The sequence below is a fragment of the Podarcis bocagei genome (assembly GCF_964188305.1).
Source record: "Podarcis bocagei genome assembly, chromosome: 18".
NCBI lineage: Eukaryota > Metazoa > Chordata > Lepidosauria > Squamata > Lacertidae > Podarcis > Podarcis bocagei.
This window is the reverse complement of record NC_138144.1, coordinates 2,354,118-2,381,059: the sequence shown is the minus strand read 5'-3', so window position 1 is coordinate 2,381,059 and position 26,942 is coordinate 2,354,118. Positions and strand designations below refer to the sequence as shown.

Sequence of the window (26,942 nt, the reverse complement as noted above, 5' to 3'; positions counted from 1 at the left end):
TATTGGCTGAGGGAGCCGGCGTACAGCTTCCGGGTCATGTGGCCAGCAGGACTAAGCCGCTTCTGGCGAACCAGAGCAGCGCACGGAAACGCCGTTTACCTTCCCGCCGGAGCGGTACCTATTGATCTCCTTGCACTTTGAGGTGCTTTCAAACTGCTAGGTTGGCAGGAGCAGGGGCAGAGCAACGGGAGCTCACCCCGTCTCAGGGATTTGAACCGCCGACCTTCTGATCGGCAATCCCTAGGTTTTGTGGTTTAACCCACAGCGCCACCTGCGTCCCTAACACTGCAGATACTTATTCTCAAAAGGTAAGACTTGCAGCTCTGGAGACCTACGTGGTTCAATCTAGCGTCTAGGCCAGGCTTCCTCAACCTCGGCCCTCCTGATGTTTTGGGAGTGCAATTCCCATCATCTCTGACCACTGGTTCTGCTACCTAGGGATCATGGGAGTTGCAGGCCAAAATAATCTGGAGGGCCAAGGTTGAGGAAGCCTGGTCGAGGCAGATATTCCCAGGTCCTCGGTTTGTCCGCAGACAGCTTTCCAGGTCATGTGGCAAAGCAGGACTAAACCGCTTCTGGCGCAACGGGATACCGTGACGGAAACCAGAGCGCAAGGAAACGCCGTTTACCTTCCCCGCCGCAGCGGTACCTATTGATCTACTCGCACTGGTGTGCTTTCGAACTGCTAGGTTGGTGGGAGTGGTAGAGCCTTCTCTTGTGGGCTGCAATGTGGGTGGGGTGGGGTGGGTGAAATACCTGGGGGCGGTGGGGCCAAGGACCAACACAAATGTAATAAATGCTAAGAAGAGCAATCTCCTAGCACCTGTTACAGATAGGTAGCCGTGTTGGTCTGCCATAGTCAAAATAAAAAATTCCTTCCAGTAGCACCTTAAAGACCAACTAAGTTAGTTCTTGGTATGAGCTTTCGTGTGCATGCACACTTCTTCAGATACACTGAAACAAAAGTTGCCAGACCCTTCTATATAGTGAGAAGGTGGGGAGGGGTATTACTCAGAAGGGTGGTGGGAATGGGAGATTGGCAGATAGCTGAGATGAGCCTGTTGACGACTCTTAACGACTGCAATAGGTCTTCCAGGAAAAGGCAAGGGGTGAGAAGGTGAGAAATGGCTTAGTCATGTATAATGAGATAAGAATCCATCTCAGCTATCTGCCAATCTCCCATTCCCACCACCCTTCTGAGTAACACCCCTCCCCACCTTCTCACTATATAGAAGGATCTGGCAACTTCTGTTTCAGTGTATCTGAAGAAGTGTGCATGCACACGAAAGCTCATACCAAGAACTAACTTAGTTGGTCTTTAAGGTGCTACTGGAAGGAACTCCTAGCACTTGTAACCCCAAAGGGAACGTGGAGGAGATGCAAAGTCGGTTTCGGCTCGCACAGTTTTTCTCCCCAGCAAAAGCAAACAGACGACACACACACACACACACACACACACACTTACAGGTACTCTTCCTGAACACCGTGTTCGTCATGAATTTGAAGAACCTCTCTGCATAGAAGCTGGGTCTGTGGACCGACACTGTGTCCTAGGGAAACAGGGAGGGAGATGGAGGAGTCATTATCCGCAATTGCCAGGCAGAACAAAACCAGAGTCAAGTCCCTGCTGCGATTCACCTTCGCAAAGCTATAAATTACCGTATTTTTCGCACCATAACACTCACTTTTTTCCTCCTAGAAAGCAAGGGGAAATGTCTGTGCGTGTTATGGAGCGAATGCCTGCGGGTGGCGGGGGGGATCTGCTGCAGTCGTGAGCAGAGGATCCATGGTTCCCCTTCCTTCCCTCCTCCGTGGTTACAAAGCATGGATCCACATGGATCTTCAGGATTTTTGCATTGGGCTACTCCAAACTCACTGTCAGATCACATGTCTGTGGCCACAGCATGAACCACAAAAATCATATATCCACTATTTCGTTTAGAATTTTTTTGTTTGTTTTTCTCCTCTAAAAACTAGGTGCGTGTAATGGTCTGGTGCGTGTTATAGAGCGAAAAATACGGTAAACGCTTTTTTGGGGAGGGGTGGGGTTTGTTTCTGGGAGCCCGCCCAACAGCACCCCTGATTAAAGCTTCCTGTTTTGATTATCATCTCGGAATGGTTATTTGTTTAGTTACATCGCTCATTTAGATGATTTCTGTATTTGCTTCACATTTCCAAAATAAAAAGAGAGAAATTATAATCGGTTTACAACTTTCTCCCTTAAAGAAAAGAATCAAAAGCCACGTTACAAAGAAATAAAAAAAGAAAAGAAATGAAGAGCATTTATGTATTTGTTTGCTTTTATTTATTTGGTTGTAGCTTGGAAGTCGAACGGAATCCATTCCGGAAGTCCGTTCGACTTCCAAAACATTCGGAAACCAAAGCACGGTTTCTGATTGGCTGCAGTCGTTTTTGGGTTGGGCCATTCGGGAGCCAAAACATTCGAGAACTAAGCTGTTCAAAAAACCAAGGTACAACTGTATCACCCTTATGTTCCAGGGATGTACATGGTGTGTACAAACATACATACATATATACAACAATTAGGTAAAGGGACCCCTGACCGTTAGGTCCAGTCGCAGATGACTCTGGGGTTGCGGCGCTCATCTCGCTTTACTGGCCGAGGGAGCCGGCGTACAGTGTTGAAATCTTTAATAAACACCCCCCCCCCCGCAAAAACGCCGCTAACAGTCACCTGCTCGCGGCAACCAGCAATCGCTCGTCCCACCTCTCCACTATCCGTGTATAAGACGACCCCTAGTTTTTAGCATTCTTTTAAAATAACCTCTGCTTATACACGGAAAAATACGGTATGCTCCTTCTGAGGCAGCGAGTGCTGGGAGAAGTTTTTAAACTTTGAAAATAAAACACAGCTCGTCAGGTTAAATGCAAAAGCAGCTCTGCGAACCGAGCGGCCTGTGGGGCCGAAACTCACCCCGTCGTGGACCAGAGCCTTCCACGTGTGCTCCAGCTTCTTGATGAATCTGGGTTGCGAAAGGAAGAAAGGAGGGTGGGAAATTGGGGGAGGAAGACACATGCAAGTCCTGCTTACTAAAAATAAAATAATAATAATAATGACCACAAACTTGACATGAGCCAACAGTGTGACGCGGCAGCTAAAAAAGCCAATGCAATTCTGGGCCGCATCAAGAGGAGTATAGCATCTAGATCAAGGGAAGTAATAGTGCCACTGTATTCTGCTCTGGTCAGACCTCACCTGGAGTACTGTGTCCAGTTCTGGGCACCACAATTCAAGAAGGACACTGACAAACTGGAACGTGTCCAGAGGAGGGCAACCAAAATGGTCAAAGGCCTGGAAACGATGCCTTATGAGGAACGGCTAAGGGAGCTGGGCATGTTTAGCCTGGAGAAGAGGAGGTTAAGGGGTGATATGATAGCCATGTTCAAATATATAAAAGGATGTCACATAGAGGAGGGAGAAAGGTTGTTTTCTGCTGCTCCAGAGAAGCGGACACGGAGCAATGGATCCAAACTACAAGAAAGAAGATTCCACCTAAACATGAGGAAGAACTTCCTGACAGTAAGAGCTGTTTGACAGTGGAATTTGCTGCCCAGGAGTGTGGTGGAGTCTCCTACTTTGGAGGTCTTTAAGCAGAGGCTTGACAACCATATGTCAGGAGTGCTCTGATGGTGTTTCCTGCTTGGCAGGGGGTTGGACTCGATGGCCCTTGGGGTCTCTTCCAACTCTATGATTCTATGATTCTAACAACAACAACAACAACAACAACAATGCGTCCCCAGGAAAACGTTCGTTAGGCAAGTGTTTGCGCAACAAGCCAATCGTTTCTATTATCTCTAATGGGAACATTTCTAATCCGCTATCTCTCCCCGCCACCGAAGCCGGCCATGGTTTCTTCCCCAAAATGGCTGCTGCAGCCAATCGGCAAGAGAGAGGCAAAGGAAAAACCAATTTACCCAATCCGCCCCAGGCAGCTTGGTTTGTCCGGTCTCTCTCAATGCCCCCCCCCCCGTGGCTTCTGCCCCCAAACTGCTGCTGTCAACCGGCAAACCACAAACAAGTAACGAAGTGGGCAAACTCTAGCTGTCCGGATATCTGAATCAGCTGTGCGTGCAGTGAGGTTTGGACAAAATTACCGTATTTTTCGCCCTATAGGACGCACTTTTTCCCCTCCAAAAATGAAGGAGAAATGTGTGTGTGTCCTATGGGGCGAATGCAGGCTTTCGCTGAAGACTGGAGAGCGAGAGGCGTCGGTGCGCACCGACCCCTCTTGCTCTCCAGGCTTCAGGAAGCTATCCGCAAGCCTTGGGAGCCCACGGGAGTTCCCGCCGGGCTCCCAAGGCTTGCGGATAGCAGCCTGTTCTGGGGGCTTGGGGGGGGTTCTTTATTCCCCTCCAAAAGAACTAGGTGCGCCCTATAGGCCGGTGCGCCCTATAGGGCAAAAAATACGGTATTTATGTTTGGATAAGTGAATGTTTGGATAATGGGCAGGCGGATATGAAGACACACACACTGAGATGTTTTTACGGATGTAGAACCTTCCTAAGGAACCTTTGGGTTTCAAATCTGGGGCAGAAACTGTGCTGGTAACCATCAAAGGGAACACTGGTAAGGTGAAGCTGCCGCTTAAATCTATATTCTTGCTCTCTGTGGACAATTTTGTGGGGAATGCCCTTTGCCCTTTCGGCAGGATAAGAAATCCATTGGGTTTTTAATACTTTGCAAGCGTTCGGGTTTTGTTTCAAATTTTTGTCGTTTTTATTTACATGGGTGTGAGCCGCCAGAGTTCAGGGCTCAGAGCTGACCATCGGGTACGATGGTGCCAAGCGACAGACAGTTTTGGAGCCAAGCATCATTGGTGCTGGAGGAGACTCTTGAGAGTCCCATGGACTGCAAGAAGATCCAACCTCTCCATTCTGAAGGAAATCAGCCCTGAGTGCTCACTGGAAGGACAGATCCTGAAGCTGAGGCTCCAAAACTTTGGCCACCTCATGAGAAGAGAAGACTCCCTGGAAAAGACCCTGATGTTGGGAAAGATGGAGGGCACAAGGAGAAGGGGACGACAGAGGACGAGATGGTGGGACAGTGTTCTCGAAGCTGCCAGCATGAGTCTGACCAAACTGCGGGAGGCAGTGGAAGACAGGAGGGCCTGGCGTGCTCTGGTCCAGGGGGTCACGAAGAGGCGGACACGACTAAACGGCTAAACAACAAATCATTGGGGGGGGGTCACAGAACCCCACAGTGGAGAGAGAACTCAGGAGGGAGGCTGCATAGAATGATAACACTGAAGAGTTGGAAGGAACCGTTCTAGTCCAACGCCCTGAACGACAGAACCAACGTGGGGCTCAAAGCCACGACCCCGAGATCGAAAGCCCAACTTATTTTCATCGCCCACAAACGGAGGAGACACGGAGGGAACACCTACCTGTAGGACTGGAGGATATCGATGATTCCCACGTGGAGGAGAAGGCGCTCGCCTTTGCCATTCACGGCTGGAATGCCCCCCATTCTGAGAGGGGAGAAGAGAGAGACCAGACCTGTCAACATCCACTGGCAGCAACCAGAAACACGCTCAATGCTTCGTTCATTTATAATGATGACCATCAGGAGGTTTGGGCTGGGGGTTCTCTAATAGGCGGATGATACCCAGCTCTACCTCTCCTTTAAATCAGAACCAGCAACGGCAGTGGATGTCCTGTGCGAGTGTCTGGAGGCAGCTGGAAGGTGGATGGCGGTTAACGGATTGAGGTTGAATCCCAACAAGCCAAAGGTACTGTTTGTGGGGACTCCGTGGTTCTGAATGGGGTGACTGTGCCCCCGAAGGACCAGGTGTACAGCCTGGGAGTCATTTTGGACTCACAGCTGTCCATGGAGGTGTAGGTGAATTCTGTGTCCAGGGCAGCTCCATCTGGGATGCAGGATGAGACCCTCCCTGCCCGCAGACTGTCTGGCCAGAGTGGTGCATGCTCTGGTTATCTCCCGCTTGGACTACTGCCATGCGCTCTCCGTGGGGCTACCTTTGAAGGTGACCCAGAAACTACAACTAATCCAGAATGCGGCAGCCAGACTGGTGACTGGGAGCGGCTGCTGAGACCGCATAACACCGGTCCTGAAAGACCTACATTGGCTCCCAGTATGTTTCCGAGCACAATTCAAAGTGTTGGTGCTGACCTTTCAAGCCCTAAATGACCCTGTATCCCTGAACGAGCGTCTCCACCCCCATCGTCCAGCCCGGACACCTGGGTCCATCTCCCGAGGGCCTTCTGGCGGTTCCCTCAGTACGAGAAGCCAAGTTACAGGGAACCAGGCAGAGGGCCTTCTCGGTGGTGGCGCCCGCCCTGTGGAACGCCCTCCCCTCAGATGTCAAGGAAATAAACAACTATCTGACTTTTAGAAGTTTCCAAGCACAATTCAAAGTGTTGGTGGGCAGCTCTTTCAGCTTCTGACAGCGTCTGGAAGGGAAGAGGGGCAAAGGCAGACCCCACCCCCTGCTCCACTTACGTGTCGTCCGTGTCGATGGACTCCCCGCGGGCGGCCCCGCCCTGGATGGACTCCATCGCGGTGGAGTACAGGGCCTTCTGCCCCATTGGTCGCTTTTCGTCGGAGGTGCTCTGGGCCCCGTCTGCCTGCCGCTCCCGCTCTTGCTGATCCATGTTGTGCACCCCCAGAAGCAAGCTGTAGTCCATGATCTTGAAGCTTTCGAGCACCTGGGGAGAAGAGAGTGGGCTGTCAAGCGTCCCTTATTTGGAGGGACAGCCCCTTATCCCAGTGCCGTGTCCTCCCGCTGCTGTCCCTTATTGATGATGTCCCTTAAATTTCCTGGGTTTCAAAGGAAGCAGCTCCTCTCCCTCCCTCCCTGCCGGCCAGGGAGGAGGGAGGCTCCAACTGTGTTGCTTGGCTGCGTTGCTCACCCAATAAGGAGTCTAAGAACGACTGGGGGGTGGAGCTTGCATGCCTTGTGCCGATCAAATCGGCCGCGTTGCCTGGGGACTCGCCTTTGCTCAGCGCTTCCCAGCGGAGAGGTGACGGTGGTTTCCCTTGCTGCTTCCCCTTTGCCGGGTTGCTGCGCTGTGGGAACCACCGCTTGAGGCTTCGTTTGGCTGCTGGCTGGGCTTTCTGCCTTTGGCTCGGGAGCTGGTTGACTAAAATCCCTTGTTTTGGCTGCTGATCCCTTATTTTTTTGGCTGCTCGAACCGCTGACCTTCTGATCGGCAAGACCAAGAGGCTCAGTGGTTTAGACCACAGCGCCACCCGTGTCCCCCGCGCAACCTACCAAGCAGTCCCTCTGCAGTGTCTTGACCACGGCGCTGAAGGTGTCCGTGTCCAGCATGATCCCGTCCGGCATGTCCTGCATGAAGTCCAGGTCCTTGTAGGTGGGGCTGGACTTCTCCTTCTCCTTCTTGGAGGCCCGGCGCTTGTAGGTCGAGCCCTTCAGGTCGTACTTTAGGTGCATCTTCACCACACGGGGCAGGATGTTGTTCATCACCACCACCCGGATGTTCTTGCCCCCGGACTGGACGCAGTAGAGGCCGTAGAATTTGGGCAGCAGCGTCCGGGGGTTCTGGTTCAAGTTCTAGAGGAGGTTTTTAAAATAACAACAACAGAAATTTAAAAATAGTGATGTATGGAAGTGAGAGCTGGACCATCAAGAAGGCTGATGGCCAAAGAATGGATGCTTTTGAATTCTGGTGCTGGAAGAGACTCTTGAGAGCCCCATGGACTGTAAGAAGCTCAAACCTCTCCATTCTGAAGGAAATCAGCCCTAAGTGCTCACTGGAAGGACAGATCCTGAAGCTGAGGCTCCAAGACTTTGGCTACCTCCTGAGAAGAGAAGATTCCCTGGGAAAGACCCTGATGTTGGGAAAGATGGAGGGCGCAAGGAGAAGGGGATGACGGAGGACGAGATGGTGGGACAGTGTTCTGTCCCAAACATGAGTTTGACCAAACTGCGGGAGGCAGTGGAAGACAGGAGGGCCTGGCGTGCTCTGGTCCAGGGGGTCACGAAGAGTCGGACACAACTAAACGACTAAACAACAACAAATTTAAAAATGAGGAGTAGGATACAGCATGTCAAGCTTTGGGGAATCAGGCTTCCTCTCCCGTGGCCGTAAATGAGCAGATCAAACGGAAGGGAATTCTCACCAGTTAAGTTTCTTTAAGAAACACAGCAAAGGACAAAAGAAAGCATCTAACCAGAATGGCGGCGCTCCCAATTAAGGCTCACTCGCTCCCCCTCCGTCCCTATTAATCTACGTCACTCTTACGTCTTGTAATCTGAGCTTGGAGCCTCTTGTGTTTTCTGTTCTGACACTTTCTGAGCTCTCCAGGACTTTGTGGGTGGATACTCTCCAGAGACTGTGAATCTGTTAACCCTCTCTCTGCTAGTGTTTCTTTCTGCTAGCTGTTTCCCCGTCCAGTACTTCCCAGCTTCTGCCTTCTGGACTATGCCCCTCTGCAAACCACTCTTCCAAATCTATACTGTTGCCCCGCTTCCTGGGAAGAGTCAGGAGTAGGGGGTGGCTCCCACCATTCTTCCTCAGCGCAGCCCCTCCTCAGCACGATCCCTGACACAGCAGTACAGAAACTGTCCTGAGCTTTCTCAAAGGGTAGGGGAAGGGCTTTGAATTCAGAGGGACAAGAGTTCAATCCCTGCTAGGAGGAGAGAAGCTGCACAGAGTTCGAATCCCTGCAATGGAGGGATCTTTTTGCCCAACGTGGGGGTTATTATTTTTATTTTAAAAATCGTTGATTTTTATCCACCCTGGCGAGTCTCTACATCTCTGCGGATTCCTGCTAAGCCCCGAGAGCTTCTTCCGCTGGGACGTACCATGTAGTAGCCAGGGAGCAGCTTCTGGAGGAATTCTGCCTCCTTGTGCATGACGGTCTTGATGATGAACTCGTCGTCGCTGGTGACGTAGAAGAGGGAGCCGCTGGCTCCGGGGTTGGACAGCTCAATCAGCGGCTCGTTGCACAGGGAATACTGGGCGGGAAGGAAAGAGAGAGAAGGCAAAAGGCGTTCAAGGATGCGGCAGGCGTTGATGGCAACTAAGAGGCGGGCAAAATCGAGGGGCCTCTGAGACCCACCGCGAAGACGCCCGAGCCTGGGGGGGGGGGTTGCCCTTTGGAAGAGGGGAAAGGAGCCGTCCTCACCAAGTAGTCATCCGGGCGGATGCCGAACAGCTCTCGGAAGTAGCGGAAAGCGACGGGCGCGTACGTCTTGAACCTGAAGTCGGGGTAGTGGTGCGCTGGGGTGAGGTTGCTGCCTTCGCTGTGGCACGGGAGGAAGAAGAAGACACAGAGAACAGCTCAATCTCTCTCTTCTCTAACGCGAAACGGTTTCCGCCTACAGAGCTCTTGTTATAGGGCAATGGCTTGCTCTCACATCTCTTTTGAGAATCCTGTCACGTTTGTGGCCAAGAGCTGCTGCTCAAATTGGGCTTCACCCTGCCGCCTCCAGCAGCCAACTTACCTGGGGAAGAAAATGCTCTCCACCACGTAGAAATCTTGCATCAAGACATCCCGCTCGGGCTTGGAGCTCAGGTTCCCCACCGTGTAGCCGATTCCCAGCTGAATGGCTCCCTTGAGCGTGGTGGACGTGGTCTGAGGACAGACAGGGTCAAAGCGGGTGGGGTTATAGCATGGTCTCCCCAAGCAGGGGTGGGGGCATCGGTTTCTGGCTCACCCCTCCATCTATCTGCCAGGAGAACCCACCGCCGTACCCGACACTCTGCTAACATGCTGTATGTGGGAGAGGGCTGAAACTTCGGCTGGTCCAAAACGTAGCTGCTAAGTTACTGGCTGGGGTTAGGTCTCGTTTCAAAATAGCTGCACTGGCTGACAATTCATTTCTGGGCCCGATTCAAGGTCCCAAATACCTGAAAGATCGCCTCCTTCTCTACAGGCCCCCTCAGGTGCTGAGATCGAAAACAGAGGGGCGTCCAGGTAATTCCTCCGCCCTCAAGAGGCTCAGGTGCCGAGTATGCGGTGGCCCGAGAGCGGGGCCTTCTCCGTGGCAGCCCCTAAGTTGCGGAACCGCCTTCTCGCAGAGCTGTCTCCGGCACCTTCATTATACTGCTTCTGGAGATTGCTGAAGACACACCTCTTGAGGTGCATATATATTTTAGGACCCACCTTGTTTTCACAATTGTCGTTTTAAACCAGCGTTTCTCAGACTTGGGTCCCCGGCTGGACTACAACTCCCATCACCCCCAACCACTGCTCCGGCTCGCTAGGAATGATGGGAGTTGTAGTCCAACAAAAGTTTGAGAAATGCAGCTTTAAATATCGTGTTATAACACTGTAACCCACCTTAGGAGAAGGGCAGGAAATATATAAAGAAACAGTAAGGATACCTTCTTGTAGGTCGTCTCGCCGGATGCATCAACCCCGCGGTGGCCTATCTTCTTGCCCTGGCCGGCCCCTGGCTGCCCCGTCAACGAAGGTGCCTGAGGCAGGAAGGATTTCGAGCTCAGCCAAAACATCGCCAAGGTGGGGGGAAGCTGCCCCAGGGAGTGTAGGAAGATCAGGCAGCTCCCGGGACACCAGCCAAACTCCCCAGCAGCTGAGATAGCTCAGCTGGTAGAGCATGAGAAACTCATTGTGGCCTCGAGCCCCACCTTGGGCAAAAGATTCCTGCACTGCAGGGGGGTGGACTAGATGAGCCCTGGAGTGCCCTTCCCAACTCCTGTTTCCTCCAGAAATGGGAGAACTAGACGATCCCCTTCTGGGCTTTCTCTTAACTGTTCTTTCCATGCTTTCACATCGTATTTACGGGGCTGCCTCTCCTGGTCTGCCCCGCAGAGGACCTTAAGGCCCATGAATAATCATAGTTCCTGTACCCGGTGGAGTACAGGATCAGGTTTAAGGTGCTGGTTTTAACCTTTAAAGCCCTATACGGCCTAGGACCCTCGTACCTACGGGACCGCCTCTCCTGGTATGCCCCACAGAGAAACCTACAGTCTGCAAATAATAACATCCTCAAGGTCCCAGGCCTCAGAGAGGTTAGGCTGGCCTCAACTAGAGCCAGGGCCTTCTCGGCTGCAGCTCCAATCTGGTGGAATGCTCTGTCACAAGAGACTAGGGCCCTGCGGGACCTGACATCTTTCCGCAGGGCCTGCAAGACAGAGTTGTTCCGCCAGGTCTTTGGTCAGGGCGCAGCCTGACTCCCTCCTCTGGCAACCTGCAAAGAATTTTGCTTAATTGGTTGCCATCAATTTGATTTAATTAATTTTTATAATGAAATATTTTTAGATTGTGTGACTATTTGACTGTTTGATTATTTTATTGTTGTTAGCCGCCCTGAGCCCGGCTTCGGCTGGGGAGGGCGGGATATAAATAAAATTTATTATTATTATTATAGTTTAGAGGTCCCGGGCCCTAAGGAAGTCAGACTATCCTCCCCCAGGGCCAGGGCCTTCTCAGTGGTGGCTCCCACCTGGTGGAATGCTCTGTCCCATGAGACCAGGGCCCTGCAGGATTTAACCTCCTTCCGCAGGGCTTGTAAGACAGAGCTATTCCGCCCGGCTTTCAATTTGAACTTCGCCTGATCTTTTATTCCCCTTCCTTCCCTCCCCTTTTTATGAAGACTCCCAGCTCTGGGATCCCACAGCTAATTCTCCCCTGGTCTCCTCTCTGGCCCAAATAGGACTAATTTAGCCAGTTAGCCCTGGTGATCATCTAATGTTTATTGGATGGATTTCCCCCCCCAAATTGATTTTTGATTTTATTGTTATTCACGTTTTATACCGTATTTTATGCTGTTTTTTTGTAGCATCAATTAAGTGTTTTAAACTTTGTTGTTAGCTGCCCTGAGCTCGGTTTTCTGAACCGAGAAGGGCGGGGTATAAATAAAAAAATATTATTATTATCCTTGCCTTCCTTGCCCCCAGGGCCCTAAAGCAGTGAAGGATCATTGAAAAGCCATCCTATTACCAGCACCATACGGACCACAAGATCCCGAAGGCTCAGTAAAAGCCAACAGGGGCCGCTGAAGCAATCGAAGGATTCAAATCTCCTTCCAGTGACCTTCAGAACCTTTCCTAAAGAAATTGAGGGTTTGTTGTTGTCTGATACTATCTTGTGTTTTTATCTTGCGAACCGCCCTGAGATACTTTGATGAAGGGTACTATATAAATCTAATAAATAGTAATTTTTTAAAACAACGCCTTCTTCTGCAGATCCGGGAGCGAAGCCGCTGGGACTGTTAGCTAATCAGCTGAGCTCAGGCCGCAAATCACTCTCCCAAAAACTACCGTATTTTCCGCTCCATAGGGCGCACCGGACCATAGGGCGCACCTAGTTTTTAGGGGGGGGGGGAATAAAGGGAAAAAAATTATTCCCCGAGCTCCGAGTCCCAAAGAGCAAAGAAGCCAAGGCAGCGAGCGGGATCCATCCATCCCGCTGGCTGTCTTGGCTTCCTCTTTAGCCGCACGCAACCTCTCCAGCTGGGAGAGGTGGGATGGATCCTGCTCGCTGTCTTGGCTTCGTTTTTAGCCGTGGGGCTGGGGCGCGGAAAACCCGAGCTTCCCCCGACCCCATAACAGGTCCAGGAGCAGCGGCAAGATTGCACGCAACCCGGGGAGCTTGCGGATAGCTGCCTGAAGCCCGGGGATCGCAGCGGGAGTTGGCGGTGCGCTCCCGCAAGCCTTCGAGGCGCTCTGAAAGCGTGCGGATAGCTGCCTGAAGCCTGGAGGGCGAGAGGGGTCGGTGCGCACCGACCCCTCTCACTCTCCAGGCTTCAGCGAAAGCCTGCATTCATTCCATAGGACGCACACACATTTCCCCTTCATTTTTGGAGGGGGGGAAGTGCATCCTATAGAGCGAAAAATACGGTATGTGGAGAAAACATGAAGCCTGCCCCCAGTACCCTGATTCTTTCTTGGAACCACCTGCCGTGGTTCGGATGACGATGGGACGCCGAGTGGGACCCCTGATGTTTATCCTGAGTCTCAGGAAAAGGTCAGGATAGAAGAAAGCACCTGAGCTCACCTCTGTTAAGACAGCCTTGCTCACCGCCGGCCCTGAGGAGAGAAGGAGAGAGTCAAGGTAAGCAGGAATGTCTCAGAACCCGAACATGTACCTGCTGCGGAGCTCAGCGTGGTGGGGAGAGGGAGCCACCTAACCCTGGCAGAGAAAACCTGGCCTCCAACCCCATTGCCAAAAAAACCACCCCTCTTCCTCCAAATTAAACCAAATTAAACCTTCCGTCCTCCTTAGACTCATAGAATCATAGAGTTGGAAGAGACCACAAGGGCCATCGAGTCCAACCCCCTGCCAAGCAGGAAACACCATCAGAGCACTCCTGACATCTGGTTGTCAAGCCTCTGCTTAAAGACCTCCAAAGGAGGAGACTCCACCACACTCCTTGGCAGCAAATTCCACTGTCAAACAGCTCTTACTGTCAGGAAGTGCTTCCTAATGTTTAGGTGGAATCTTCTTTCTTGTAGTTTGGATCCATTGCTCCGTGTCCGCTTCTCTGGAGCAGCAGAAAACAACCTTTCTCCCTCCTCTATGTGACATCCTTTTATATATTTGAACATGGCTATCATATCACCCCTTAACCTCCTCTTCTCCAGGCTAAACATGCCCAGCTCCCTTAGCCGTTCCTCATAAGGCATCATTTCCAGGCCTTTGACCATTTTGGTTGCCCTCCTCTGGACACGTTCCAGTTTGTCAGTGTCCTTCTTGAACTGGGGTGCCCAGAACTGGACACAGTACTCCAGGTGAGGTCTGACCAGAGCAGAATACAGTGGCACTATTACTTCCCTTGATCTAGATGCTATACTCCTATTGATGCAGCCCAGAATTGCATTGGCTTTTTTAGCTGCCGCGTCACACTGTTGGCTCATGTCAAGTTTGTGGTCAACCAAGACTCCTAGATCCTTTTCACATGTACTGCTCTCAAGCCAGGTGCCACCCATCTTGTATTTGTGCCTCTCATTTTTTTTGCGCAAGTGCAGTACTTTACATTTCTCCCTGTTAAAGTTCATCTTGTTTGTTTTGGCCCAGTTCTCTAATCTGTCAAGGTCGTTTTGAAGTGTGATCCTGTCCTCTGGGGTGTTAGCCACCCCTCCCAGTTTGGTGTCATCTGCAAATTTGATCAGGATGCCCTTGAGTCCATCATCCAAGTCGTTGATAAAGATGTTGAATAAGACCGGGCCCAAGACAGAACCCTGTGGCATCCTTGACTTGCTATGATGCTGAGCACACGTGAGAACAAGTCCCTATTCAATGGAGTGGGATTGACGTCCAAGCAAACGCAAAAAGAATGCCTTCTGTGCATTGCTCAGGAGCCTAGTCCACATCGAGGCAATCTGAGGCAGCTTATATACCAGGTGGGGACCTCACAGTGCCAAATTGGGGCGGGAAACATCACGGTCCAGTCTACGGGTGATTGAAGTCCCAGCTGAGGACGTCGGGACTGGGGGCAAGATGGCGGGGTGGGAGCAGCAACTGGAGTCCAGAAGCTAGGAGTCAGGAAGCCAAGAGTCTGAGGGTCAGAGAGCCGGGAGTCAAGAAGCCAGGGGTCTGAGGGTCAGGAAGCAAGGAGTTACGAAGCCAGGGGTCCGAGGATCAAGAAGCAAGGAGTCACGAAGCCAGGGGTCCGAGGATCAAGAAGCAAGGAGTCACGAAGCCTGGGGTCCGAGGATCAAGAAGCAAGGAGTCACGAAGGCTGGGGTCTGAGGATCAAGGAGTTACGAAGGCAGGGGTCTGAGGGTCGAGAAGCAAGGAGTCAAGGAACCGAGGCCCGAGGATCAGGAAGCAAGAAACCAAACGCAGCAAGGCAGGAAACGAGTTGCTGTGGCAAAGAGCCAAAGTGAAATGCTGACCTTATATCCCTTCCCGGCTCTTGCCACCAGGTGCTGTGAGTTACCAAGCAGCCTCACCTGTGCGGCTGCACCTTGCCTCTCCAGAACAAACTTAGGAAGGCCCCAGCCCTGCGAAGCCCTACTGGTCACAAGGCCTGGCTCCTGCACGCACTCCTGACAGGAAATCCCTCCAGAGAAGTAATGCCTATGTTCTTTCGGAGGAAGTCTGCCTCTGAATATCAAATGCTGGGAATCACAGGGTGCGAAGTAGAGAGTTGCTGTGGCTCTCAGCTCCTGCCTGTGAGCTTTCCACAGGGGGCATCCTGTAGGGACAGGATTCTGGGCTAGATAGGACCCCCTTTGGCCTCATTCAGCTGCTGCAGGGCTCTTCCGATGTTCTTAAAACTGGTCCGTCAAGGACAAAAGTTCCAGCTTAAACCCACGATCCCCACCTCAGTACAGTACGGTGAAATGTTTGGCCGTGTGAGACACAAACCATCCAAAGTGCTGAGACCCAATCCACGTCTAGTCCCTCGGAGCAGATTTGGCAGACTACTCAATGGCTGGATTCATCTAATGTCCTGAGAAAGGACTTCGGCTCGCACAGGGGGTCTTTCCACCGCACCCTTCGCCCTCCAAAACTGATTTGTTGGGAGGAAGGTTTGTTCTGTCCAGCAAGCCGAAGTGCAGGTGCAAATGCAATGCTGAAGAGCAAATTATTATTCTTTAACGTCCCTCCCCTCCACCAGCTTTTAACAGTCCGGGAGCTAGCCTAGGCATGCACTCAGTCAACGAAAAGCTTATTCAACCATCCCATGGACTTTCAAAGTCTTGAAGTCTATCTTCATCACAGGGACTGGGAACTTTTAGGGGTGTGTTTTTGTTTGTTTTTATAACAGAGTAGGGACAACAAAGGTCCGTATACTAAAAGCTATAGTTTTCCCAGTAGTGATGTATGGAAGTGAGAGCTGGACCATCAAGAAGGCTGATCGCCAAAGAATTGATGCTTTTGAATTGTGGTGCTGGAGGAGACTCTTGAGAGTCCCATGGACTGCAAGAAGATCAAACCTCTCCATTCTGAAGGAACTCAGCCCTGAGTGCTCACTGGGAGGACAGATCCTGAAGCTGAGGCTCCAAGACTGTGGCCACCTCATGAGAAGAGAAGACTCCCTGGAAAAGACCCTGATGTTGGGAAAGATGGAGGGCACAAGGAGAAGAGGACGGCAGAGGACGGGATGGTGGGACAGTGTTCTTGAAGCGACCAGCCTGAGTTTGACCAAATTGAGGGGGGCAGTGGAAGACAGAAATGCCTGGCGTGCTCTGGTCCATGGGGTCACGAAGAGGTGGATACGACTAAATGACTAAACAACAACAGGGACAGGTACCCTGGGAGCTGGATTTGGCAGATTCTGTGCTGTTTTTTTCTGGCCCCAAACCAAAGCCCAGCTACACAACCCCCAAAACTACCCATTATGATGCGGGTGAGGATGGAAACCGAAGCCTTTTAACACATACAAACAAACACACTGCAGAGAGCACTGCTTCTGGGGAAACTGGGCTGGCTAATCCCTTCTCTGCCAACTGTCAAAATTCCAGGGCTGGAGATTAGCTTCAGTTTTGCAATAATGACCGCAATCGGCTTTGCCTTGCCGCATTTAAGTACCTAATAAAAAGTCCCCAGGGATGAACGGAGTCCAGGTGGGGGGGGGGGAGAGAGAGAAAAAACCCATAGATAAGCACAATTAAAAAATAAATAAAGATGAGAGGCGGGATTGGGAGGACGAGACCAAACGAAGGAACCTCACACACAAACACGCCGGGCTATTGCGTTTCAAATGCACAACGGCAAAAATCCGATTTGCGACACGGGCCGAAAGGAACGCCTCTCGCTGGCGACTTGCCAGGGGTATTAAGGGGGCACTTATCTCTTAAGCCAGCTGACAGATGGCCGGTTGCAAAAAAAAAAGCCAGTAACAACAACTCATTTAACTCCGGTGGTGTGAGGGTGAAGCTGTGGAGCCAGGGAAGCCAAGGCCATTGCAACCTAGCCTTGCTTATCAAGCGCTGCTCAAGTCTCCCAAGTCTGCACCAAGAAGCACCTTGCCTGTCACTATCCGGGCACCCTCCAGATGTTGGGGGCCACCATTCCCTGCACCCCAAATGCACACACACCTGGTGGGCTAACGGTAGCCAAATGGTGGCTTGCACGAACCTGCTTCCCCCCTTCCAGGATGATTATTATGACGTTTAAATGCTACATTTCATCCAAGCGTGGGATAAAGGGTATTCAGCCCACCTCTTCTAACCTGAAACCATCATTATCTATAGCGCTTCTACTGCTGAGCGGTGGAGCTACTGGTAAAGGTAAAGGTAAAGGGACCCCTGACCATTAGGTCCAGTCGTGGCCCACTCTGGGGTTGCGGCGCTCATCTCGCTTTACTGGCCGAGGGAGCCGGCGTACAGCTTCCAGATCATGTGGCCAGCAGGACTAAGCCGCTTCTGGCGAACCAGAGCAGCGCACGGAAACGTCGTTTACCTTCCCGCCAGAGCGGTACCTATTTATCTACTTGCACTTTGACGTGCTTTCGAACTGCTAGGTTGGCAGGAGCAGGGACCGAGCAACGGGAGCTCACCCCTTCGCGGGGATTCGAACTGCCGACCTTCTGATCAGCTAGTTCTAGACTCTGTGGTTTAACCCACAGCGCCACCCGCATCCCTGGAGCTACTGGTATTCATCATTAAATTGCTACTTACTGTGTTTACATCCTGCCGGCCTTCCAAGGTGGCACAGGTCATCCACCCCACCACCAATCCCCTTCTCATTTTCACAACAACCCTGCAAAGCAAGCTAGGCAGAGAGACTGTGGCTGCCTCACTCTCCAAGGTCACCCAGCTGGGCATTGGGGATTTGAAATCCAGGCCTCCCCCAGGTCCTAAACCAACACTAGGGTCTGGTTCACAAGAACCTGCTTTCTGGCTTGAGGTCGCTTACTCACCCACCTCCTACTATGAGAAACCATTCACGAGTACCAGGTATAGGGTATTGAGTAAAGGTAAAAAAGGTAAAGGACCCCTGGACGGTTAAGTCCAGTCAAAGGCGACTCTGGGGTTGCGGCGCTCATCTCGCTTTCAGGCTGAGGGAGCCGGCGTTTGTCCGCAGACAGCTTTCTGGGTCACGTGGCGAGCAGGACTAAACTGCTTCTAGCGCAATGGGACACCGTGACGGAAAACAGTGCACGGAAACGCCGTTTACCTTCCCGCCACAGCTGTACCTATTTATATACTTGCGCTGGTGTGCTTTCGAACTGCTAGGTTGGCAGGAGCTGGGACAGAGCAACAGAGACTAACTTAGTTGAGTATTAACTGGGGAAGGAAAAAGAGAAAAGGCCACGCATCTTCTCCCTGATGTTAATCTCTTTTCTTGTAACTTGAAGCCATTGGCTCCGAGTCCTAGCTTGCTCCATCTTCCATGCGACAGCCCTTTCGACGGGGCGAAACTCTGGTCGGAGGCAAGAACTCACACCACGAGAACTCTGGTAAGAAGTCACGCTGCGAAGGCATTTATGTGTCATCCGGAAAGGAAAGGAAACAGGAGCAAGGAAACGCAGGCGGCTGCAGTCCACACACACACACGCACACACACACACACACCCCACAAGCGGAAGGCAGCATGTCTGGTCTAATCAGCTCAACACCCAACCCAAAATGCAGAAAGGAGACATTAATAAGGACCCACAAGCGATCTGGCAGCTCAAGTCTAGACAACTTAAAAGCATGGAGAGCCTAGCGAGCCATGCCGTCGAAACGTGTCCTTAAACGCCCCGACCTGGCCACAGTGATCCATGCGACAGTCATCTCCAGGCTTGACTACTGTAACTCGCTCTACGCGGGGCTGCCCTTGAAGCTGTCCCAGAAACTCCAGCGGGTACAGAATGCTGCAGCGAGGCTCCTCACAGCGTCTCTGCCATGGGAGCATATTCATCCAGTGCTTTTCAAGCTGCACTGGCTCCCGGTGGAGTACAGGGTCAGATTTAAGGTGCTGCTTTTGACCTTTAAAGCCCTTCACGGCCTAGGACCCTCGTACCTACGGGACCGCCTCGCCTGGTATGCCCCACGGAGAGCCTCAAGGTCCATAAATAACAACACCCTAGTGGTCCCAGGCCCTAAGGAAGTTAGATTGGCTTCAACCAGAGCCAGGGCCTTTTCAGCACTGGCCCCAACTTGGTGGAACGCTCTGTCTCATGAGACCAGGGCCCTGCAGGATCTGATCTCTTTCCGCAGGGCCTGTAAGACAGAGTTGTTCCGCCTGGCCTTTGGATTGGAGCCAATTTGATTCCCTCCGCCCCCTTTTTCTTTTTTCTTTTCCTTCTCCTGCAATGAGGCTCCATTTTAATATTTTAATGTTCCATTATTTTAATGTTGTATTTTATTTTTGTTTTTAAGTTGTAATCACTCATCTTGTTTTTATTATTGCTTGTAAGCCGCTCTGAGCCCGGCCTTGGCTGGGGAGGGCGGGGTATAAATAAAAAATTATTATTATTATTATTATTAAACGGCCGCCTAGGCATCCTGTGAAGAACCAGAGAGAGAAAGAGAGAAAGGCGGCCTTTCGTTTTAAAGGAGGGTGCCTCAACCCTACACCCCCACTGGCTTTGTAGAGAGCCCTGCTATGGGGCAGCTCCATAAATTAAGCCGGTGAATAAATATGGGGAAAGCAAAATGGCTCTGAAATGTTTTCCTTGAAGCCGGATTGTTTCAATGGGTGTTCCAATGTGCTGTAAACCGCTCTGAGGTTTTTCTTTAAAATATGAAGCGATATAGAAATGGATCAAATAACAACAGCAACAACAAATTCCGTCAAGAACAAAATGGCGCCTAGACAGTCCATTGTGGAGACTGTAAAGGTAAAGGGTAAAGAGACCCCTGACCATTAGGTCCAGTCGTAGCCGACTCTGGGGTTGCGCCGCTCATCTCGCTTTACTGGCCGAGGGAGCCGGCGTACAGCTTCCGGGTCATGTGGCCAGCAGGACTAAGCCGCTTCTGGCGAACCAGAGCAGCGCACGGAAACGCTGTTTGCCTTCCCGCCGGAGTGGTACCTATTTATCTACTTGCACTTTGACATGCTTTCAAACTGCTAGGTTGGCAGGAGCAGGGACTGAGCAACAGGAGCTCACCCCGAACTGCTGACCTTCCGATCAGCAAGTCCTAGGCTTTGTGGTTTAACACACAGCGCCACCGTAACCTAGGTTAAAAGCGCCATTTGGTGATTAGCTTATATACCTGAGTTTGCAAACACTGGCTAGATGGACACCCCCCCCCCTCTCACCATATAAATATATCTCTGCATAAGCTCCAAAACCAGCTCCTCAAAGGAGCTGCTCTCCACTGCCGCAGGGTTAGGCCAGCCTTGAATCACGCTCTCATTACTCATCCTGGCTGGCAGAGCTTGGCGTTCCAGCCCTCTGTACCACCGCGGCAAAGGATCAGAGTTCCACCCTCCCGTCCCAAACTCCACCCCGGGGAGCCAGAATCGGTGTGGGCTGAAGATGCTTCCCTGCCTGGAGCAGAATTTACTCACACTGCGCTCGCTCTGCTAGGGCCAAATGCTTTAAAAGATCTTGCCGCGCCGCCAAGGCATCAAACCCTGCCCATTAATCCTAGCGGCTGAGGCAGCCTTGTGCCGTGTTTCCGCAGAGTGGGGAAAACTCGACTTTTCTTTTTCTAAATGCAGCATCTTACTGGGCTCTCCAGCCAAAAAAAGGCTCCCAGAGCAGGTTACACACATCATCTATTAAAATAAGGCAGTCTACTTCCTTCCCATGGGACGCGGGTGGCGCTGTGGGTTAAAGCACAGAGCCTAGGACTTGTGGGTCAGAAAGTCGGCGGTTCGAATCCCCGTGACAGGGTGAGCCCCCTGTTGCTCGGTCCCTGCTCCTGCCAACCTAGCAGTTTGAAAGCACAAAGTGCAAGTAGATAAATAGGTACCACTCCGGCGGGAAGGGAAATGGCTTTTCTGTGCGCTGCTCTGGTTTCGCCAGAAGCGGCTCAGTCCTGCTGGCCACATGACCCGGAAGCTGTACGCCAGCTCCCTCGGCCAGTAAAGCGAGATGAGCGCCGCAACCTCAGAGTCGGCCATGACTGGACCTGTTGTTAACACTGTGTTCCAGGGACCCAGGTGGCGCTGTGGGTTAAACCACAGAGCCTAGGACTTGCCGATCAGAAGGTCGGCGGTTCGAATCCCCGCAATGACGGGGTGAGCTCCCGTTGCTCGGTCCCTGCTCCTGCCAACCTAGCAGTTCGAAAGCACGTCAAAGTGCAAGTAGATAAATAGGTACCGCTCCGGCGGGAAGGTAAACAGCGTTTCCGTGCGCTGCTCTGGTTCGCCAGAAGTGGCTTAGTCCTGCTGGCCGCATGACCCAGAAGCTGGACGCCGGCTCCCTCGGCCAATAAAGCAAGATGGGCGCCGCAACCCCAGAGTGGGCTACGACTGGACCTAATGGTCAGGGGTCCCTTTACCTTTACCTAACACTGTGTTCCAGCATGGCAATGGACTCTGGGACCTCAGGGTGAGCAATAAATAACATTAATGCCACAGGTTTGACAGCAGAAGAACTTCGGGGGAAGAGGAATGAAAGGACATCTGTGTACCAGGGGGAGGCCTTGACAAGTGCACATCAAACCAGGGCATGTTTTTAAAGCCTGTATCAAGCACCAATCCTGTTATTACCGTGAACATGATTTGAATCCCAGCATCACCCACACGCAAAGAGGGTGAAGGTGGAGGGGGGGAAGAGAATAAACAATCTTGATTTATACAGCTTCATTGTCACATGCTGGTTAAAGGGTGTTACAAATGACTCACGGAGGGAGGGGTCCAGCTTTTTAACCATGCTATTTTTAATTGGGGGGGGGGGGTTTGCGAGTTCTTTTATCGTCTGAGGCTATATTTTGCATCCGATGTGCTGCCGTTAACATAGAAAGTAAGCAAGACGCTATTAAAGACGGGTTTTCTTTCCGCTGGTGAGGGTTGCATCTAAAAAAATAAAAGAATATTTTATTTACACCTTCCCTCCACTCTATACTGAGGTATTGATGGCCTCCAAGTTTGTTTAAATCCAACCAGATTAAATGGTTTAAGAGGCAACTGAGATCTTTCTGAAACTGCTGATGGGCCTGGTTTTAAAACGCCTGCCTGCTGCCTCAAATCGCAGTTCTCTCAACTCCAGGCATTTCGGAATATCTCCTCAGGGAGGGTGGGAAGAGGACAAGCTCAGTTTTTTCCTGACTTTAAAAATAAATTCCAAGCTGACCTGGCCGGGGGGCGGGGGGAGCATCCACTGAAGACTCAGTCAGCAGGAGTAGAAACGGGGGTGGGGACAGTGTCAAAAACTCAAATATATAATCTGTTTGCCAAATGGCACCTTCAACCTGGCTTACAGTCGCCGCGATGATTTGCCTAGGTGCTTTTTATGCAATTTATACTTATTGTTATTATTACTGTCCATTTTATTTCCATACCGCTTCGTATTTTGAAGAACAAATCCCAAAGGGGTTTACACCACATGGAAACAAACAACCCAGAATAAAACAAATTCAAGCTCCAGGGGAAACGTTTCAGATCCTTCTCTAAGTGACATTTTGCTTTCTCCAGTCGCCAACGAGGCATCCAGGGATCCCCCACGCGGTTGCGACTGGGCATGCGCCAGTCGCAAAACGTGGCTGGCACCCAGTTAATTTCTAACACTGCGTCTGGGGAGGGGAGTGTCAGCCTAGCCTACCTCTCAGTGTTGTTGCGGGGATTAAATGAGACGGGGAGAGCCGTATATGACACCCGGAGCTCCGTAAAGAAAAGGGTGGGACTGGAACAAACCCTCTTTACTTGGGTGCCAGTCCTGTTGGGACTCAATGGGGCTTAAATCTGAGTAGTCACATGAAGAATCTCCTCTACTGGCCTGCGTCATGACTTGGCAACGCTTGATGGCTAATGGCTGTAATCCAAGCGTGATGCAGCCCGTCACCCGTCAGTAATACCTGGGTCACAGCCACTATGAGTCACGCCGGCCGAGCAGGCCAAGTGAAATAAATGATAATTAAAACCCATAACACCCAGATTTCAAGGAGTCTACCCTTGAGTATGGAAGTGAGAGCTGGACCATCAAGAAGGCTGATTGCCGAAGAATGGATGCTTTTGAATTCTGGTGCTGAAGGAGACTCTTGAGAGTCCCATGGACTGCGAGAAGATCCAACCTCTCCATTCGGAAGGAAATCAGCCCTGAGTGCTGAGTCCTCAAAAAAGGCTACCACACCGCGTTCTATGAGTTGCTCCTCGAAGTCAAGTCGCAACTGTATTAATGGTGTTAAGAAAAAGGAAACAAACTTGCAAGACGTTTCCGTCTTGCGAAGCAAGCCCATAGGGGAAATCGTCTTGCGAAACAGCTCAAAAAACCAAAAACCCTTTCGTCTAGCGAGTTTTTCGTCTTGCGAGGCATTCGTCTTGCGAGGCACCACTGTATTAAGAACAACCCAAATACATTTCAATTAACTACAGCAGTAATATTCCCGATAACAACAACCCTTAATTAGAACAACAGCCACAGTAACAATATCTGGTACGGCTTCAAACAGGATGGGGACCCGCATGCTGAGATTCCGGCACTGCAGGGGGACTAGATGACCGCTGGGGTGCCTTACAGCACCACGATTCTACGAAGATTATTATTAATAACCCTAACGCATTTCACTTAATGGTGGCCAGTGAGAATAATGCTAATACCAGTAACAGCAGCAGAAGCAACAGGAAGAATAACTCCTACCATTAGCAAGCCCAATACATTTCAAATGACGTCAGTAGTGAGACCAAAAAGAATACAGTGGTGCCTCGCTAGACGAAAAGAATCCGTTCTGTGATTCTCTTCGTCTAGCGGTTTTTTCGTCTTGGGAAGCAAGCCCATTGACGGATTAGCGGATTAGCGCTATTAGAGGCTTATCTGCTGATCGGATCAGCTGATAAGCGGCTTAGCGGCTTAGAAAAAGGGGGGGGGAGGAAAAAAACCAGTAGGAACTCGCAAGACATTTTCGTCTTGCGAAGCAAGCCCATAGAAGATTCGTTTTGCGAAGCACCTCCAAAACGGAAAACTCTTTCGTCTAGCGAGTTTTCCGTCTTGCAAGGCATTCCCCCTCCTATTAAATTATATATACCATATATAAACACATATTTTTTGTGTGTGCATGTATGTGTGAAAATCTGTATCTATTTCTGATTACCAATATTGAATATTATTATTCCCACCAACAGGGCAGGGGAGGCCAGTTCCCCCTCCTACTATTAATTTTTATATACATATATTTTTGTGTGCGTGCACGTATGTGTGAAAATATCTATATCTGATTACCAATACTGAATATGATTATCCCCCCGAGGGGCGGGGGGAGTCCGGTTCCCCCTCTATTAAATAATATATATACACACACATATACAGTATATATATACATCTATATATATTTCTATATATAAAAACATATCTTTTTTGTGTGTGCGTGAAAATATCTATATCATCTGATTACCAGTATTGAATATGATTATTCCCACCGACGGGGGTGGGGGGAGTTCAGTTCCCCCTCCTACTATTAAAATATAGATATAGACACTGTGTGTCTATATAGATAGATATAGACACGTGTGTGTGTGTGTGTGTGTGTGTGTATATAGAGAGAGAGAGAGAGAGCCATACATATATATATGTGTGTGTGTGTGTGTGTGTGTGTGTGTGTGTATATATATATATATATATGCTTTCGTAGATTTTCACGGGTACAGGAATGCAGGTTTTGGTGTCTTCGGGTGTCTTCCCGTGTAAGAGTTGGGGTGTCTAGGCGACGTTTCGACGAGGTCTCACTCGTCATCTTCAGGCTGGTGCTTTCGGCTTCTTGTTACTAGAACAGAGCAGGATCTCAGTGTTTGAGTTCCTATAAATACTGTTGAGGGGGTGTGGTGTATAGCCTCCAACGTTCTGGGCAGAGAGGGAGTTCCCAGGTTAGTGTGCCTTTTCTTCTTTTGTTCCTTAATTACTTGAGGGATATCTTGAGTGATTTCTTGAGTGATATTCTGAGTACCACTTAGGAGGGTCATTAGGTGTGGATTAGTTGCTAAAGCTTTCGTGTCTTGACCTCTTGAGCTTGTGAAAAGTTTTTCTGAGAAGATGGCTGTACTGCACTTAGTTGTGCTCTGGCTTGGCTTCGTGTATAGGGGCGAGCTGTGGTTTTGTGCCCTGTGCCAGCCAGATCTGTGTAGGGATTGCAGGGGGGTGCAGCATCCGGAGGTGCCACTATGGTTTGGCTACTGGATGGTGTCTGTACTTTATCTGTGGAGAGGGTCTGGGTTTGGGTCTGGTGTGGTTGATTGGAGATGGCGTTCTGTGTGTCTCTGGTTCTGGTGTCGGTTTTTGTGGGGAGGGCTAATTTCCAGATGTCTGGCAGGCGGGACGTGTCGTCACGCTTGTTCATGTTGTGAGGGTGTTTCTCTATCTCGATGGCTTCCATGATTATTCTCTTGTGGTGATGTTCCATGTTAAAGAGCAATTTGGAATCTGCAAAATTAATTTCGTGTCCTGTTTCTTTCATGTGTTGGTAAAGAGAGGAAGTTTTTTCTTCTTTTTTGACGGCATTCTTGTGTTCTGCGATACGTGCATTTATTCGTCTGTTTGTTTGTCCAATGTACGTGGCTGGGCAGACTTTGCAGGGGTCTATGAAATACCCTGCAAAGTCTGCCCAGCCACGTACATTGGACAAACAAACAGACGAATAAATGCACGTATCGCAGAACACAAGAATGCCGTCAAAAAAGAAGAAAAAACTTCCTCTCTTTACCAACACATGAAAGAAACAGGACACGAAATTAATTTTGCAGATTCCAAATTGCTCTTTAACATGGAACATCACCACAAGAGAATAATCATGGAAGCCATCGAGATAGAGAAACACCCTCACAACATGAACAAGCGTGACGACACGTCCCGCCTGCCAGACATCTGGAAATTAGCCCTCCCCACAAAAACCGACACCAGAACCAGAGACACACAGAACGCCATCTCCAATCAACCACACCAGACCCAAACCCAGACCCTCTCCACAGATAAAGTACAGACACCATCCAGTAGCCAAACCATAGTGGCACCTCCGGATGCTGCAACCCCCTGCAATCCCTACACAGATCTGGCTGGCACAGGGCACAAAACCACAGCTCGCCCCTATACACGAAGCCAAGCCAGAGCACAACTATTTGCAGTACAACCATCTTCTCAGAAAAAAAACTCTTCACAAGCTCAAGAGGTCAAGACACGAAAGCTTTAGCAACTAATCCACACCTAATGACCCTCCTAAGTGGTACTCAGAATATCACTCAAGAAATCACTCAAGATATCCCTCAAGTAATTAATGAACAAAAGAAGAAAAGGCACACTATCCTGGGAACTTCCTCTCTGCCCAGAACGTTGGAGGCTATACACCACACCCCCTCAACAGTATTTATAGGAACTCAAACACTGAGACCCTGCTCTGTTCTAGTAACAAGAAGCCGAAAGCACCAGCCTGAAGATGACGAGTGAGACCTCGTCGAAACGTCGCCTAGACACCCCAACTCTTACACGGGAAGACACCCGAAGACACCAAAACCTGCATATATATATATATATATATATATATATATATTTGCTTTCGTAGATTTTCACGGGTACAGGAATGTAGGTTTTGGTGTCTTCGGGTGTCTTCCCGTGTAAGAGTTGGGGTGTCTAGGCGACGTTTCGACGAGGTCTCACTCGTCATCTTCAGGCTGGTGCTTTCGGCTTCTTGTTACTGGAACAGAGCAGGGCACAATAACCTGGGAAGAAAAGGCACAATAACCTGGGAACTTCCTCTCTGCACCACACCCCCTCAACAGTATTTATAGGAACTCAAACACTGAGACCCTGCTCTGTTCCAGTAACAAGAAGCCGAAAGCACCAGCCTGAAGATGACGAGTGAGACCTCGTCGAAACGTCGCCTAGACACCCCAACTCTTACACGGGAAGACACCCGAAGACACCAAAACCTACATATATATATATATATATATAAATAATAAAGCCATATATATATATATATATATATATGTAGGTTTT

The 26,942-nt window shown here is 50.4% G+C and overlaps 1 protein-coding gene across 10 annotated transcripts in view; it reads right to left on the bottom strand.

The window, feature by feature from the left end:
- The window catches only part of PIP5K1C (phosphatidylinositol-4-phosphate 5-kinase type 1 gamma), a 49,301-nt gene that overhangs the window by 20,519 nt on the left and 1,840 nt on the right, over positions 1-26,942 (bottom strand). For all 10 annotated transcript variants that reach the window (XR_014003638.1, XR_014003639.1, XM_081177739.1 and 7 more), the window contains exons 2-11: positions 12,968-12,999; positions 10,333-10,425; positions 9,450-9,580; positions 9,131-9,248; positions 8,808-8,960; positions 7,254-7,553; positions 6,482-6,687; positions 5,406-5,489; positions 2,936-2,984; positions 1,466-1,550 (exon numbers count right to left, since the gene is read on the bottom strand). Coding sequence is in view for 8 of the 10 variants with exons in the window: in XM_081177739.1 (XP_081033865.1) it covers positions 1,466-1,550; positions 2,936-2,984; positions 5,406-5,489; positions 6,482-6,687; positions 7,254-7,553; positions 8,808-8,960; positions 9,131-9,248; positions 9,450-9,580; positions 10,333-10,425; positions 12,968-12,999 (1,251 nt within the window). In the remaining 2 variants the exon portion in view is untranslated. The remainder of the gene's footprint in view (positions 1-1,465; positions 1,551-2,935; positions 2,985-5,405; positions 5,490-6,481; positions 6,688-7,253; positions 7,554-8,807; positions 8,961-9,130; positions 9,249-9,449; positions 9,581-10,332; positions 10,426-12,967; positions 13,000-26,942) is intronic.